General features: G+C 53.9%; 1 protein-coding gene across 2 annotated transcripts in view; it reads left to right on the top strand.

The window, feature by feature from the left end:
- ZBTB16 (zinc finger and BTB domain containing 16) overlaps positions 1–7,347 on the top strand; it is a 164,989-nt gene extending 157,642 nt beyond the window's left edge. For both annotated transcript variants that reach the window (XM_006026664.2, XM_006026663.2), the window contains one exon: positions 1,615–7,347. In XM_006026664.2, coding sequence (XP_006026726.1) covers positions 1,615–1,844 — 230 coding nt within the window. In that variant the 3' untranslated portion in view covers positions 1,845–7,347. The remainder of the gene's footprint in view (positions 1–1,614) is intronic.
- The last annotated feature ends 5,131 nt before the right edge of the window (positions 7,348–12,478 follow it).

Here is a 12,478-nt window from a genome sequence, read left to right as displayed (position 1 = left end):
TAAAGCAAGCCCTGGCAGGCTGGGCAGGATGGGGCATGGCTCCTGCAGGTACTGGGGTCTGCAGGGATGTGCAGTAGAAATGCCCCATGCAACCCTTTGCAGGGTGATACACTTGGACAGGCCATGCACAACTTTGGCTAAAGCTTCCAAGTTGCCCTCCAGCACCATGTGCTCCTCTGTCCCATGCCCCATGGGAGGCCTCTGGCCTGTGCAGCAGTAGTGGCTGCTGCTGGGATCCAGGATGCAGGATCCAGCTGGGTGCAGGGACGGTTTCTCCTACCCTGACTGTGTGCAAGCAGTGGGAGTGAAGTTGGAGGGGAGGGTGAAATCCCAGCATCCTATTCCCAGATGTGCCCGTCCCACTGTCAGCTCTGCACCTCTGAGCACCTGGCTGTATAGTTATAGCATCCACCAGCCCCTGGAGGATACAAGGGATGCAGTGGAAAGGTTGTTTTCCAGCCAAAGCTCCTCAGGCCAGTTCCCATGTCATGGTGTGGGTCTGCTGCCCTGCGCTGTATGCTGGCCCTGGGCAGTGACGGGTGCTACGGGCTCCGATCTGTCCCTGTTTGCTCCCTTCTTGCTCTGGAGCAGCTGAAACCCAAGGTCCCTTCTCCTTTGAATACATGCACCCTGTGCCCCCGCAAGGTTTTGCAGTTCAAGGTCTAAATCTCTGCCTCTGATGCTGCCAGAACCTCGGGCCTTTGGTCCGGGGACGATGCTGCGGTTCTGCAGGAATCCAGGATGGCTGCTGAGGATAATGAATCATTGAATGCGTCAGCATGTAACTATTGTAAATAGTGGATCAATATTTAGATCACTTTTGCTGTTCATTACTTCATTATTCGCTGTGTCTGTGCACAGAGCGAGTATCAATATCGGGAAGGCCAGGCAGTTAATTACTGCATCGAAGCGAGTCTCTGAAATCTCAGCATCAGCCTCGTGCGTTATCAAAATGATTCGCCGGTGTCTGCGACTGAATAAGCAAAGAAAGCAGGTACCCTGGAGGAACAGGGTCCCGCTTCTCACCAGGTGCCTGGTTTTTAGTCACCACTGAAATGCGTAGCGATTGCCAGGCTCCACCAGGCCCACCTGGGTCAGACTGCAGCAAGGATTAGTACCAGTTGTCTGAAAGGCAGGTGCGAGGAACCCAGCAATGCCTGCATAACCTGCCCCTGCGAGAAGTTTCCTCCCAAGCGCCTCAGCTGGAGTTGGCTCCTGCCCCGGAGCATGAGATTTTGCTGTGTGTATTTCCCCCTCTTCCCTATGTGAGCATTAGTCTTGCACAGTCCTGATTGCAGCTTTGCATGATGCCCAGTGCCTGGCCTTTGCAGTGTCTAGTGGCAGTGGGCTCCGCACACCGCGAGAGCTGTGAATGACAAGGCATGCCATACGCAGCAGCAGGGCAGAGACCAGTTACAGGGAGACCTAGCATGCATCACCTCTAGATTTCAAAGCACTCTAGGGAGAAGGTAAGTGTGATCTGCTCTGCAACCGACTCCCTGTGCAACCTTGGCCAAGTCACTTTGCCCAGTGACTTTTGGGGAGCACCCAGAGAGGGCCAGGTGATGCCCAGAGCAGCCAGCGCCGCCTGACCTTTCCATTTCCCCTCTGCAGGTGAGAAACCTTTCGAGTGCAAGCTGTGTCACCAGCGGTCCCGAGATTACTCTGCCATGATCAAACATCTCAGGACCCACAACGGCGCTTCCCCCTACCAGTGCACTATCTGCCTGGAGTACTGCCCCAGCCTCTCCGCCATGCAGAAACACATGAAGAGCCACAAGCCCGAGGAGATCCCCACCGACTGGAGGATAGAGAAGACCTATCTCTACCTGTGCTACGTCTGAGGGACACGAAGGGGAAGGAGTGGAGTCGGGAAAGACTGGGCAAAAAAATGCATCATCCATGGCCTTTTCTTTCTTTTTTTTTGTTTTTCTTGTTGTTGTTGTTGTTGCTGTTGTGACTAAAAGCATCCTCTCTTCTGGTTTGTGGCAGGGGGGGTAGGGGCAGGAAAGGGTCCTTTTACTCTGGGTTGGGGGGTGAGACTCCCCTTGAGCTCTTGTGTATGCTTTGCCATTGCACCCGCGTGCAGCCGCAGCCACCGCTCGCTTGCTGCTTGTGACCGCACACAAGGGCTTGGGAGCTAGCGCCGGTGGGGGGGCCATGCCGATGTTTCGGGGCCTGAGATCCATGGGAGGTTTCCTTTCCTGGGCGAACCGCTGTCCTTTCCCTGCTCTCCCCTTGGTTTGAGCTGCTCTCCCGCACTGCTGAGCTGCCTCTGCCAGGATAGCAGAGACCCGCCGCTCCAGTCCCACATGGAGAAGCGTCCTTGCTTTTCAGGTCTGGTTTTGACTTGCCTGTGGCTCCTTTCGAACCAGAGCTGGGGACGCTTGGTGCAAAGGGCTGGAGCTGCGGCGGTCTGCCCGGGGTTGTGTGTGGCAGCCAAAGGTATCATGTAGCGTGGAGGGGCTTGGGTGAGCCATGATAAGAGGTGTCTGCCTGACTCCAGCCCCCAGAAGAAGCCTGGTTTTCAGGCCTGGTGTCCTCGGGGACCCTATCAAATCGGGTGCCTGGAGCAGGAGTTGCTGTAGAGGCTCTGAGCCCGGCTCCCCAGGGCAGGAGGGAAACGAGCTGAGTCTTGCCGTGGTTTTCTCCTGCGCTTCGCTGCTTTGGCCCTGAACCGCCAATGCACGCGCAGTGGAGACCCAGATAATACCCCACAATTAAAAACCCCTTTCTTCTGGAGGAAACTAGCCTGCCTGGCAAGTGCCTGCAGGCTCCTTGCAGGTCCCTGCCTGGCTGAGCAACTCACTGCTGCAGCAGCCCCTTGCCCAGCACGCTGGGGGCAGCTCCTTTGTCCACATGTGGGCCATGCCCACAACCGTGCCCGCGTGTCAGCCCTCCGTCCACCTCTGAGTTAGTCTGCGGTGGGAAAGGCAAGTGCTGAGAGGTGGAGGGGGACATGCCAGCAGAGGGGTGAGTCGTGGGTGCGGTGACCATCCTCCCTTGTGCAAAGCCGTTCTGCACAGTCCAGAGCTTAGGAGCTGGCTGCAGGGATTGCCTCCAGGCTGCTGCCCTTTTTCCTGACCAAAGACCTTTCTATGCATTTTTAAAGCAACGATTTTCTCATTCTGGGGGTGGGCAGAAGGTAAATGTTGCAGTGTGTGTGGCGGAGCCCAGCCAGGGGGGCACCGTGCTGCTTTCCTCAAGAGGGAACTGCAGTTTTGGCTGCTCTGAAGATGCCCCTGGAGCTTGGGCATTGCCAGGGCTCTGCAAGAAATGATGGATGAGTCTCTGCCCCCACCCCAAGCCCATGCGCTCTTGCCATTCCCATGGCTTGCAAGGCATAGGAGCAACCCAGCCTGGCTCATGCCAAGCTCAGTTGATGAACGGGGGGCAGTTGAGGCACCCGGGTGCTGGATGTTGTGTGCATTGTGCTGCGCGGGAGCTTGCTTTGCGTCCTTGCGTCCTTGCAATCCGGCCGCGTTCTCCTTTGTAAAACAGGAGCTCCTTGGGAACTGCTCCCCATCTGGGTGCAGGAGTCTTGCCCAGGCCAAGAGCCTGCTTTTTTCTTTAAAAAAAAAAAGAAAAGAAAAGAAATCAGAACAGCTGTTTGGAACATGCCAATTAATTTTTTTGCCCAGCCCTCACATCCCAGAAGCGATGAAGGAATGAATGGGAAAAGAAGGCTTTTCTTTGTGTTGTGCTTCTTTTTTTTTTTTTTTAAGTTTGAATATTTGTTTAGCACATTTTACTTGAAATTACCTCGTTTTTTTGTGACCTCATGAGCTTTTATTGTTGGGTTTTTGTTTGGCTTGGTCTTTTTAAATGACTAGGTTGCTAAAGGCCACGTCGCAGGTGGGCGACGTGCCGCACGTGGATCGCGTGCTCTGCTAGAGTGCCATGGCAGCCGCGAAAGTGAGTTTACGGTGGGGGTGGGGAGGGGGGGGTCCGTTGTTGGGTTTTTTGTTTTGTTTTATTTTTTGTCGTCAGCCTCCTTTTGTGCATTATCATTACCAAAATTGGTATTTTTTGACGGCCTGCCTGACAGAGGCTGGGTCGTTGATTCTGAAAGCTACCTCTTATGTTTGTTTCGTTGGGGTTTTCGTTTTTATTTTGCAGTTACAAAAGCACATTTTGCAATATTTGTGTTTTGCTTTGTGATGTCATTTCGATTTTCATCTCATGCTTTATTTGCGATTGTATATTATGTTGTAATTTAGCTGCATTTATATTAAACACAAAAAAAAAAAAGTTAGGGAAGAATTTTGTAGATGGAAGTAAAGGGAAAAAAAAAAAATTGAGGGGTGTTTCTACTGTCCCCACCCAGCCCCCCAGCCCTGTCTCGACTGTCGGGAAATATCTGAAGGCCTTAAACTGGGGGAAATAACTTCTTCTGGCAGTGGAGCAGGGCAACGGACAGTCTAGTGAAATTTTAGTGCTTTGGAAAGAAAGAGTTAAACTTGAATATGTGAATAGAAGAGTAGAGTCTTGTTTATAATGTGAAAACCGTGAGTCTGAAATCACTTAGGGCAGAACTCGGATCCACGCATATGCACTAACGTGTCAGGTGTGCGTTAGCCAGCGATGGCCACGAGATGATGACGATGATAATCGCAGACGTCTCACAACTAGAACCGATGTCAAACACACACACACCCACACCCACACACACAAATGTTTAAAGATGTTCCCGCAGAATGAACCCATTTTTGCCCGTCCACCCGCCCCTTCCCCCACCCAGTCACAAAGCTGAAAGGGTTGAACTGGTATTTACAAAGTGTAATATTTTTGTAATATTTGTTAGTCCCTGTGTCGGTTCCCACCCACCGGACTTTGCCCTTCCTTTTGTAATGTGAACAGGAATCAGTGTGCGTGTGTGTGCGTGCGCGTGCGTGCCTGCGTGTGTGTGTGCGTATGCTTTTTGTGCGTGCGGTTGTGTATTAAATCATGCAGTATTGTTGTAATCCAGTGTTGCAGTGTTGGATGGTACTAAATCAAAGCGATGTTGCAGCTTCGGAAGCACACACAGAAACCGTACACGAACGCTGCATGTCGGGTGCAGATTTCCTACATCTGCTACCGTAGGCTCGGGGCAGAGGGGGCAGAACATATACTTCAAGGTGTCGGTGAGTTCACGGCCGATGCCTTGTTGTGCTTTGGAGTTATGCTACGACAGTGCAACAATCATTCTTGCTTACTGTTTGCTGCAGAGAAGCAAATTCTTCCCCCTCCCTGCCCACCCGAGAAGATTTAATTTGCCTTCGCCGCGCAGTGAACATTCGGGAACGCGCGGCCGCAGCACAAACACGTCGAGCAGCACACGGAGCTGCTGACTTCACAGGGGGCTCAGGGCTGAAATGTCGAGGGAAGCACTTTGCATTCCCCCACGCACCTCCGTGAGGAAGTACAATCTTCTGATGGGGCAGGTGGAAGTATTGTGTGCAATTTTATCTGAAGCAGCATCACTTCTTTGCTCTGTTGGCCAGGTCAATAATTTCCGCTTTCAACAGTCGGTTACCATTCAGAGCACAGCTTATCACAGTATATGGTACTGTTTATTGGACTAGAATTGTAACTGCCTTATAGAGGTCTATCACAAACTTCTCCAGATGCAAAGCAGAAAGCTGACTATGTGCGTCCACATCATGCCTCTCTACACAGCATTTGTTTTGAATATATACCTGGTTGTCTGTGGTATTGTTTTGGGAATAAAGTTAAACTGTTGTCTCTTAATTCAAAGCATTAAGATCCTTTTTACGCATAGACATATATAGCTCTCTATATACACACATATACATATACAATGGATAATATCTTTGCTGCTTTGTGTTGGGAAGGGGAAACAAGACAGATGCTGATTTAGTACAATCCAGGATGTAACTTTGGAGAATGGCTTGTTTAATCTTTGTGCCTGAAACCAGTTTTTTCACAGTTAAAAGAACAGAATTGCTGCAGTTTCTCACAAGTATAATGGTACCTTTTGGCAGTAAGTGGGTGCTGCTGGCAGGGGGATGCCATGGTACAACTGAGCACACAGCTGCGGTCACAGCGTGGGGGTTTTCTCTGCTCTTTGGGAGACCTTGTCTTTACCTGCCCCATCCTTGCTGCTGGGGCATTTTTGCCCCCGTGACTTGTCACTGTGTCAAGCTAAAGTTTTGTGTCCTCCTGGACCCCAAAGAGCCTGAAATCAAGTTGCAGGAACAGCTTAAATCAGAGACAAGAACTTGGTTGAGTGAAAAGTTGTCAGACAAGACGATGACATTTGTATTATTTTTTCACTCCCCTTTGAGCCCCATAAGTTTCCCATCGCTCCCCTCCCCGGAGATCATCTGCTGCTCTGCGTCTCACCCCAAGGCTGCTCCAGGATCAGCCCAGGAGATGAGAGAGAGGGTTGCAGAAAAGCAGGAAGGAAAGAAGGCAGGCAATTCAGCTCCGCTGGGCAGCTCTGAAATATCATTTCAGCGCAAGTGGCTGATGAGAAGTAGCGGTACCATGACATCCTTCTGCTCAGAGTGCCAACCTTTTGGTGTGCATCATAGTATTTGTTTCACATAGTGTTATGTATGCATGATCTTTTAAGGCTAAGAAGCCATGGTAAAAGCTCCATGACATCTATCCATATATATATAAGTATATATATGTATATTATAGCACTGAGGACCAACTGCCCTGCTGGGCGAAGCAAACTAAGGCTTTTTTTCATTGCTTGTCTTTTATGTCGTGACAGCACAAGTGCCAGTCTGATTGCTCTGTATTAAAAATAGTGTTTTTAATTAATTGATGTTATAGTTCCGTCTACCTCAGCACCTCCTGTTAGCCTAATTTTAGAAGGTGCCCAATTTTTTGTTTTGTTTTATCAGATTATTGGTTCCTATTTTTTTTGTACAAACTCTCTTCTCCGTTTGTTTTCTCGTTCTGTTCCTTTCTTTGCAGTACTGCTTGCGAGTCCTATCCGTTCTCTAGCCACAGATGCAGTTAGCTAAAAAATTGAAAAAAAAAAAAATCCCAACTTGTGATGTCTCCTAGTTGCAGCTCTCGGCATCTGCCTTCGTTCTGTGTAGATTCAGATGCATTTCTTTGTAAAACTTCAGTGTTTCTGACAGAGGAAAAAAAAAAGAAAAAAAAAAAGAATTTACTGCTGCAGGTTTTTTTCTCTCCATGTGTCACTAAGTGAAGTTCGTGCCTTCTATAGCAAAGAGAATATTTTTTACATCCTACTAACAGTAGATTTTTTTGTAGTGAACATTTTTTGTATTTTTATTTATAAGTCTCATAAGAAAAATAGCAATGTTCAGTTGTATACCTTGAATCTGCAGTTAGAAAAATAATAAAGTTAATTCAGTCGTCTCTGCTTGCTGCCTCCTCCTTCTGTCGTTCTCCGCGCAGACGTTTCTCTGCTGGGAAGAAGAGAAATCCATCGAATGAGCTAAAACCTGACCTGATCCGTATTGAACGGGGCTGCGAGGAGGGTTGGCATTGATGCTATTTCCATGCAAGCCGCCTTCACTTTTCAGGGAGCGTTGGGAAGATGCTTGCTGCTTTTCCCCCGTACCGCGGACGTCGGCCTCGGCCCAGATCCATTCGGAAGCAGGAGATGCTGCTGGCTCCTGTCTTAGCAGGTGGCTTTTAACAACGTCAATGCATCACAGTTGGCTTCTTCTTTGATGGTTCGGGGTAAGCGTTGTCTTCAAGTAGCTGCGAGATGGCATTGGATGGACCTCAGCTGCCCTGAATGCTCCAGGTAAAATTAGTGCCCTGAATCGCTTTTAAAACTATGGTTGGAAAGAGTAATAGCGGGTCTTGCTCCTCGCTGCCACCGCACCCTCTGACTCCCCTTGGCGCAGGAGTGCCGTTCTCCCACCTCCATCTCGGTGGGGAAACTGAGATACGGGGCCAAGGTTATCGAGAGTTGCTCTTGATTTGGGATGCCCGCCCCGTCAGAGATGCTTTGAAAGGGCCTGATCTTCACCATGCGCTGAGTGCTCGCCCATCTGAAAACCAGGCCCCTGCTTGCCTCAAGTGAGCTCCCCAAAATCCCAAGGCGCTTCTGTTGGTCTTGGCCCCAGGGACCGGCCCAATGCCATGGGAGCAGCCAGGGTGGGAGCACCCGCGTTAGCTCTTCCACTCGCACGTAGCAGCTCGTGGTCTTCGCTTTGGAGGCATCCGGGCTCTGGCTGAGACAGCGTGGTCTGCGTCGGAGGTGGGGGAAAAGCATGTCCCCCAAGGGTGCTGCTGTTTGCACAGCAGAGAGCTAGGACACCCCAAGCCGGCGGGTGAGGATTGTTGTGCAAAGGGGCTGAAATCAGTGGCTTTATCAGTCAGTAATGTAGAGCTGGTGAGGCCCTTGCTGCCACAGATGCCTTCCTCCCACCCGGATGGTGCCATCATCACGTGGATGGTCCTCTGAGCTGCCCAGAGCTGGCTGCATCAGCCCCTGTATGCTGTGCTGTGTGGCTGCAATACGGACAGCTGAGCCCTTTTGTATTTATTATTGCTTATTGCACCCAAGAGCAATCATCGTGCCATGGGGCTGCCCAAACCTCCTTCAGGGCACGGCCTGCCTGACAGCCTCCCCCGCACGGCCTCACTGCACCTCTGTCCTGTATCGGAGTCCACCATTAGCCTGTTGCACCAGGTGGGAGAGCATCTAGGCTGGGCAAATGGGATGCACCTTTGCTGGGGTGAGCACCAGCTGCTGGCAGCATCCCTAGGCATTCCCTTCTCTGCACCCGGGAGGTGAGAAGAGCCTCGCGTGTGTCTCTAAGGGTCCAGAGAGAGGCTGAGGGAGGGTGGGAGCAGCCAGCAAGATCCTTAATGAACTTGACTTAACGAGGACCCCCCCTTGCACAGTCTGCTTGCTCCTGCACATCACTGCATGCTGGGGAGCTCTCGTGGCTCATGCCTCCTGGCTCCCCTTTGCTGTCTCATGCTGGAAGCTCGAATAAGCCAAGGTCCTCTCAAAGAGCCGGCGCATGCTGCCATGGGGCCAGATGAGGTGGTGTATTTCCTTTAGCCCCTTGCCCTTGCACCGCTCTCGGCGTCGCTGCGGCCTGCTCCCCGTCCGAGCATCCTCTGCACAGATGGGGAGGCCGCGGGATCTCCATCTCTAAAACAACATTTAATAGCAGCTCTCTGCTCCGGGACATCAAAGCAGAGGCTTAGGCTCTCTGGGTGGGTCATGTGCCCCCTGGATATGGGTGAGAAGAGGTGAGTGAATAGTGACCCTGCTGAATAGGCTTTGTGTGACCGCGAGGGCGGCCCATCCTTATGTGCTCTTTGACCCAGATATGATCTAATGGATGAAAAGGGGCCCTGACAGCGCAAGCCTGACAAAGCTTTGTGCCCTTCATTAAATCCCCTGCACCATATTTATACAGTCTTGTCTGCCCCCCGGCAGCCAGCCCCCGGCGATGCCTGCGCTGCTCGGGGCTGGGGAAGGAGCACCCTGGGGCGCTGGGGGATGCTGGACCAGCCTCCGGACTGGGGTCCCTTCACCCTCGGAGGGATGCCGTGCGGGGTGTGATCCGAGGGACTCCTCGCTGCCTGGCTAAGGGAGGCCTGGCTCGCAGCTGAGAGCCGGCGCAGGGCCGACAGTCTCTGCCAAAGCCGATGCTGCCTTGAGCGGGTAAAAGTGGAGCAGGCCCATTGCCCGACCACTCGCAGCAGCCGGACCACCGAGCAGACCCCCACTCCTCCAGCCACGGGAAGGGATAAGGTGCTTCCCTCCAGCAGGACGAGGACCCGATAGAGGCTGGACGTCCTGCTCTTCCTCTGGATCTGCTCTGTGGAACCAAGACCGACCCCGGGAGAGGCAGCAAGTCCTTTGCTTCATCCTCCTCATCCTCCCTGCGGCTCTCGGGCCCATTTCCCTGCACTGAGCGAGCAGCGTGGCCTGTCGCGAGGCTTCGAAACTCAGGAGCCGGCCCACGAATTCAAGAGAGCGGCTTGAAAACCACGAGTCTTCAGTAATTAAACCCCGGGCTATGCTGCTCTCCTGGGTCTGGAGGCTTGAGGGGATGCTCAGACCAGGTTTCTGGGCTTCACCCAGCAGCTGCCCAGGCTGGAAACCTGTGTTAGTTTTTCAGCAAGAGTCTCCCCCAAAGGACAAGACTCAAGTAAGGAGATGGAGCTGGTGAGGGAAATAGCCGGGCAAGAAGCTCCAGACTCTTGCTCATGCCGCCCCCTTATATCATCCTGGTGGTGCAAGGGGCTGTTCAGTGTGGAGGAATTAAACTCATGCTGCCTTCTGGCCCCTTGGCACTGCCGGCTAGGTGCAGAGGAGAGTGGGGTGCAGACTCTCCCGGGCTGAGCACCTGCTTGCTCTTCCAGACATGGGCCGTGCTGGGGCCCGGTAGCCTTCCTGGGTCTCCAGCCAATGCTCTGAAGCACTTTTCAGAGCAGGGAGCAGCCTTGCACCTGGGGGAAACTGAGGCAAGGGGGGGTTGGCATTTGAGGCGTGCATTAGGTCAGATCCTGTTGGGCTCTGATGGAGCTGCTGACACCCAGCATTGGCGCTGGGCCTACTTAGAGAGTCAGGTTATCCAGAATGGAGCCCTGGAGCTGCCCATGCTCTCTTTGGCAAGCATCTATCTAGCGGTTTTTGGGGGTCCCTGGTGAATTCGAGGAGAGAGCTAGGACCTGACCCCTCGCCCATGCATGGGGTCAACTGAGCGGAGGGTGCTGAGGGCCTGGTGGCTCCTCAGGGGAAGCGTGTGTGTGTGTGCACGCGTGCACGGCTGTCCCCGGCATGCGTGCGTGTGCCTTGGCGCGCCTCAGCGCCGAGCCGCCAGAGCTGGCTCTTCTAAATGTGTTCCCAGCTCACCAGGGAGCTGAGCAAGTTTGCTTCAATGAAAGTGAACTCGTTCATTTAAACCTGACTATAGAGTACTCTGGCCCCCCGCTGTGTTAATTATCCTGTAGTTCTAAACTGATTGCTGTACACTAAGCTTAAGCCCTCCTTTATTTATTTACTGACTACATTAACGGCAAAGTCTGCGCTCCTTTTATCTAGCTGCAAACTGTATGGCATGCTGCACTCACGCTCGTATTTAGCAGCTCGACACAGGCCTGTCGGGGGGCAAGGCAGGGGCTGTAATTAATGTATTTCCTCTCTGCTCACTCTTCTCCCGGCCTTCCTCCCCCTCCAGCCCCTCCAGGGGAGGCAGAGCAGCTCGGGAGGAAGGCTGGGCAGCTCGCCGGGCCCAGAGGGTGCCGCACTGGTGCACAGGATTGGGGTCTCCTCTTGGAAAGAGAAGTCCCCGATTCTGCGAATTGAACCGTAATGGTGCACGAGGCCACGTGTGCCAGGGGCGTGATTGCTGCCTGGGTGGAGGGGCCCGTGCCCTCACCGCCACTCAGTGGCTGCCCAGCCCCACTCCACAGAGGTGCTGGCAACCGGATCCTCTGACTCATCTGTAGGTGCTGAGCACCCGTGCTGCTTGCCGGGAGGTTGGCGCCTCAACCCCCATGCGGGTCTCGGTCTGGGCAGCTCACTGGGGTCAGCCCGGCTGCTCGTGGCAGAGCCGGACCCGTGCTCTGACCACTGGGCCCTCCTTCCCTTGAGCTATGGGCCTTGCTAGGACACGTAGCACTTCAGCCACTTCTGTGGATTGGAAAGGGCAGCCCAAGCTTGGCACCCCGGGAGTCTCTCCACCTGCTTCCCTGGGTCTGGATCAGCCCCAGCCTTGGTGGGGGGTCTATTTGGGGAAAGCCCCGCATCATCTGCCCTGGGCCTGGGGCCTCGGCAAACACCACCAGCAGGCATCACTCTGCCACATTTGGGGCAGGGTCCCATTGTGTGGGTGGGTGCCGCGGCACCGAGACGTGCCGCCCCCGGGGCACTGCTCCATCCAGCCTGCAGATACCCGCTCTCAGGCCCCTTCGATCCCATGTGTGTTGTCCTCCCCCAGAGCCAGAATCTGCTGGGAGGGCATCCCCCACACGTTGCCCATGCAACCCTTCTGGCTGGTGTGCCCAGGCCAAGGGGCTGCGTTGCGCTGGGAGGAATGCAAACTATTTCTCTTCCTCCCGGAGTGACCTGCATTCCTACCCGAGACCCCCCGGTGTGACCTGCATGCCTCCCCGAGGCCACCCGGTCTCCGTGCGGGCCCCCCATCCCTGTGGGGGCACTGGGCTGGGGGTGCAGGGTGGTGCTGCTGGCCAGCCTGGCTGGGTGCTGCAGGGCTCGGTGCGAGTGCTGCCAGGACCAGGAGCCTTCCCCAGCTGTGCGGCACCTGCCTGGACCCCGTCTCCCTCCTGCCCGGCTCTGGCCCTGCCTGGTCCCAGAAACACTAGGCGACGCTGCCACCGTGTGGGGAAGCACCAGATCGGCGTGGGAACACTGCCGGGCTCTGACCGGATCCGGGACCTTGCCCTGTGCCCCCGGCTATGACCAAGACCCCCAGGCCTCCACAGGGTGGTTGTTGGCACAGAGTGGGCCGCTCTCTGTGGGTTCATTGCCGGCACCCCAGAGCAGAGC

This window comes from Alligator sinensis, unplaced genomic scaffold (genome assembly GCF_000455745.1).
Source record: "Alligator sinensis unplaced genomic scaffold, ASM45574v1 scaffold1241_1, whole genome shotgun sequence".
NCBI classification, from domain to species: domain Eukaryota; kingdom Metazoa; phylum Chordata; order Crocodylia; family Alligatoridae; genus Alligator; species Alligator sinensis.
This window is presented reverse-complemented; position numbering and strand designations above follow the sequence as displayed.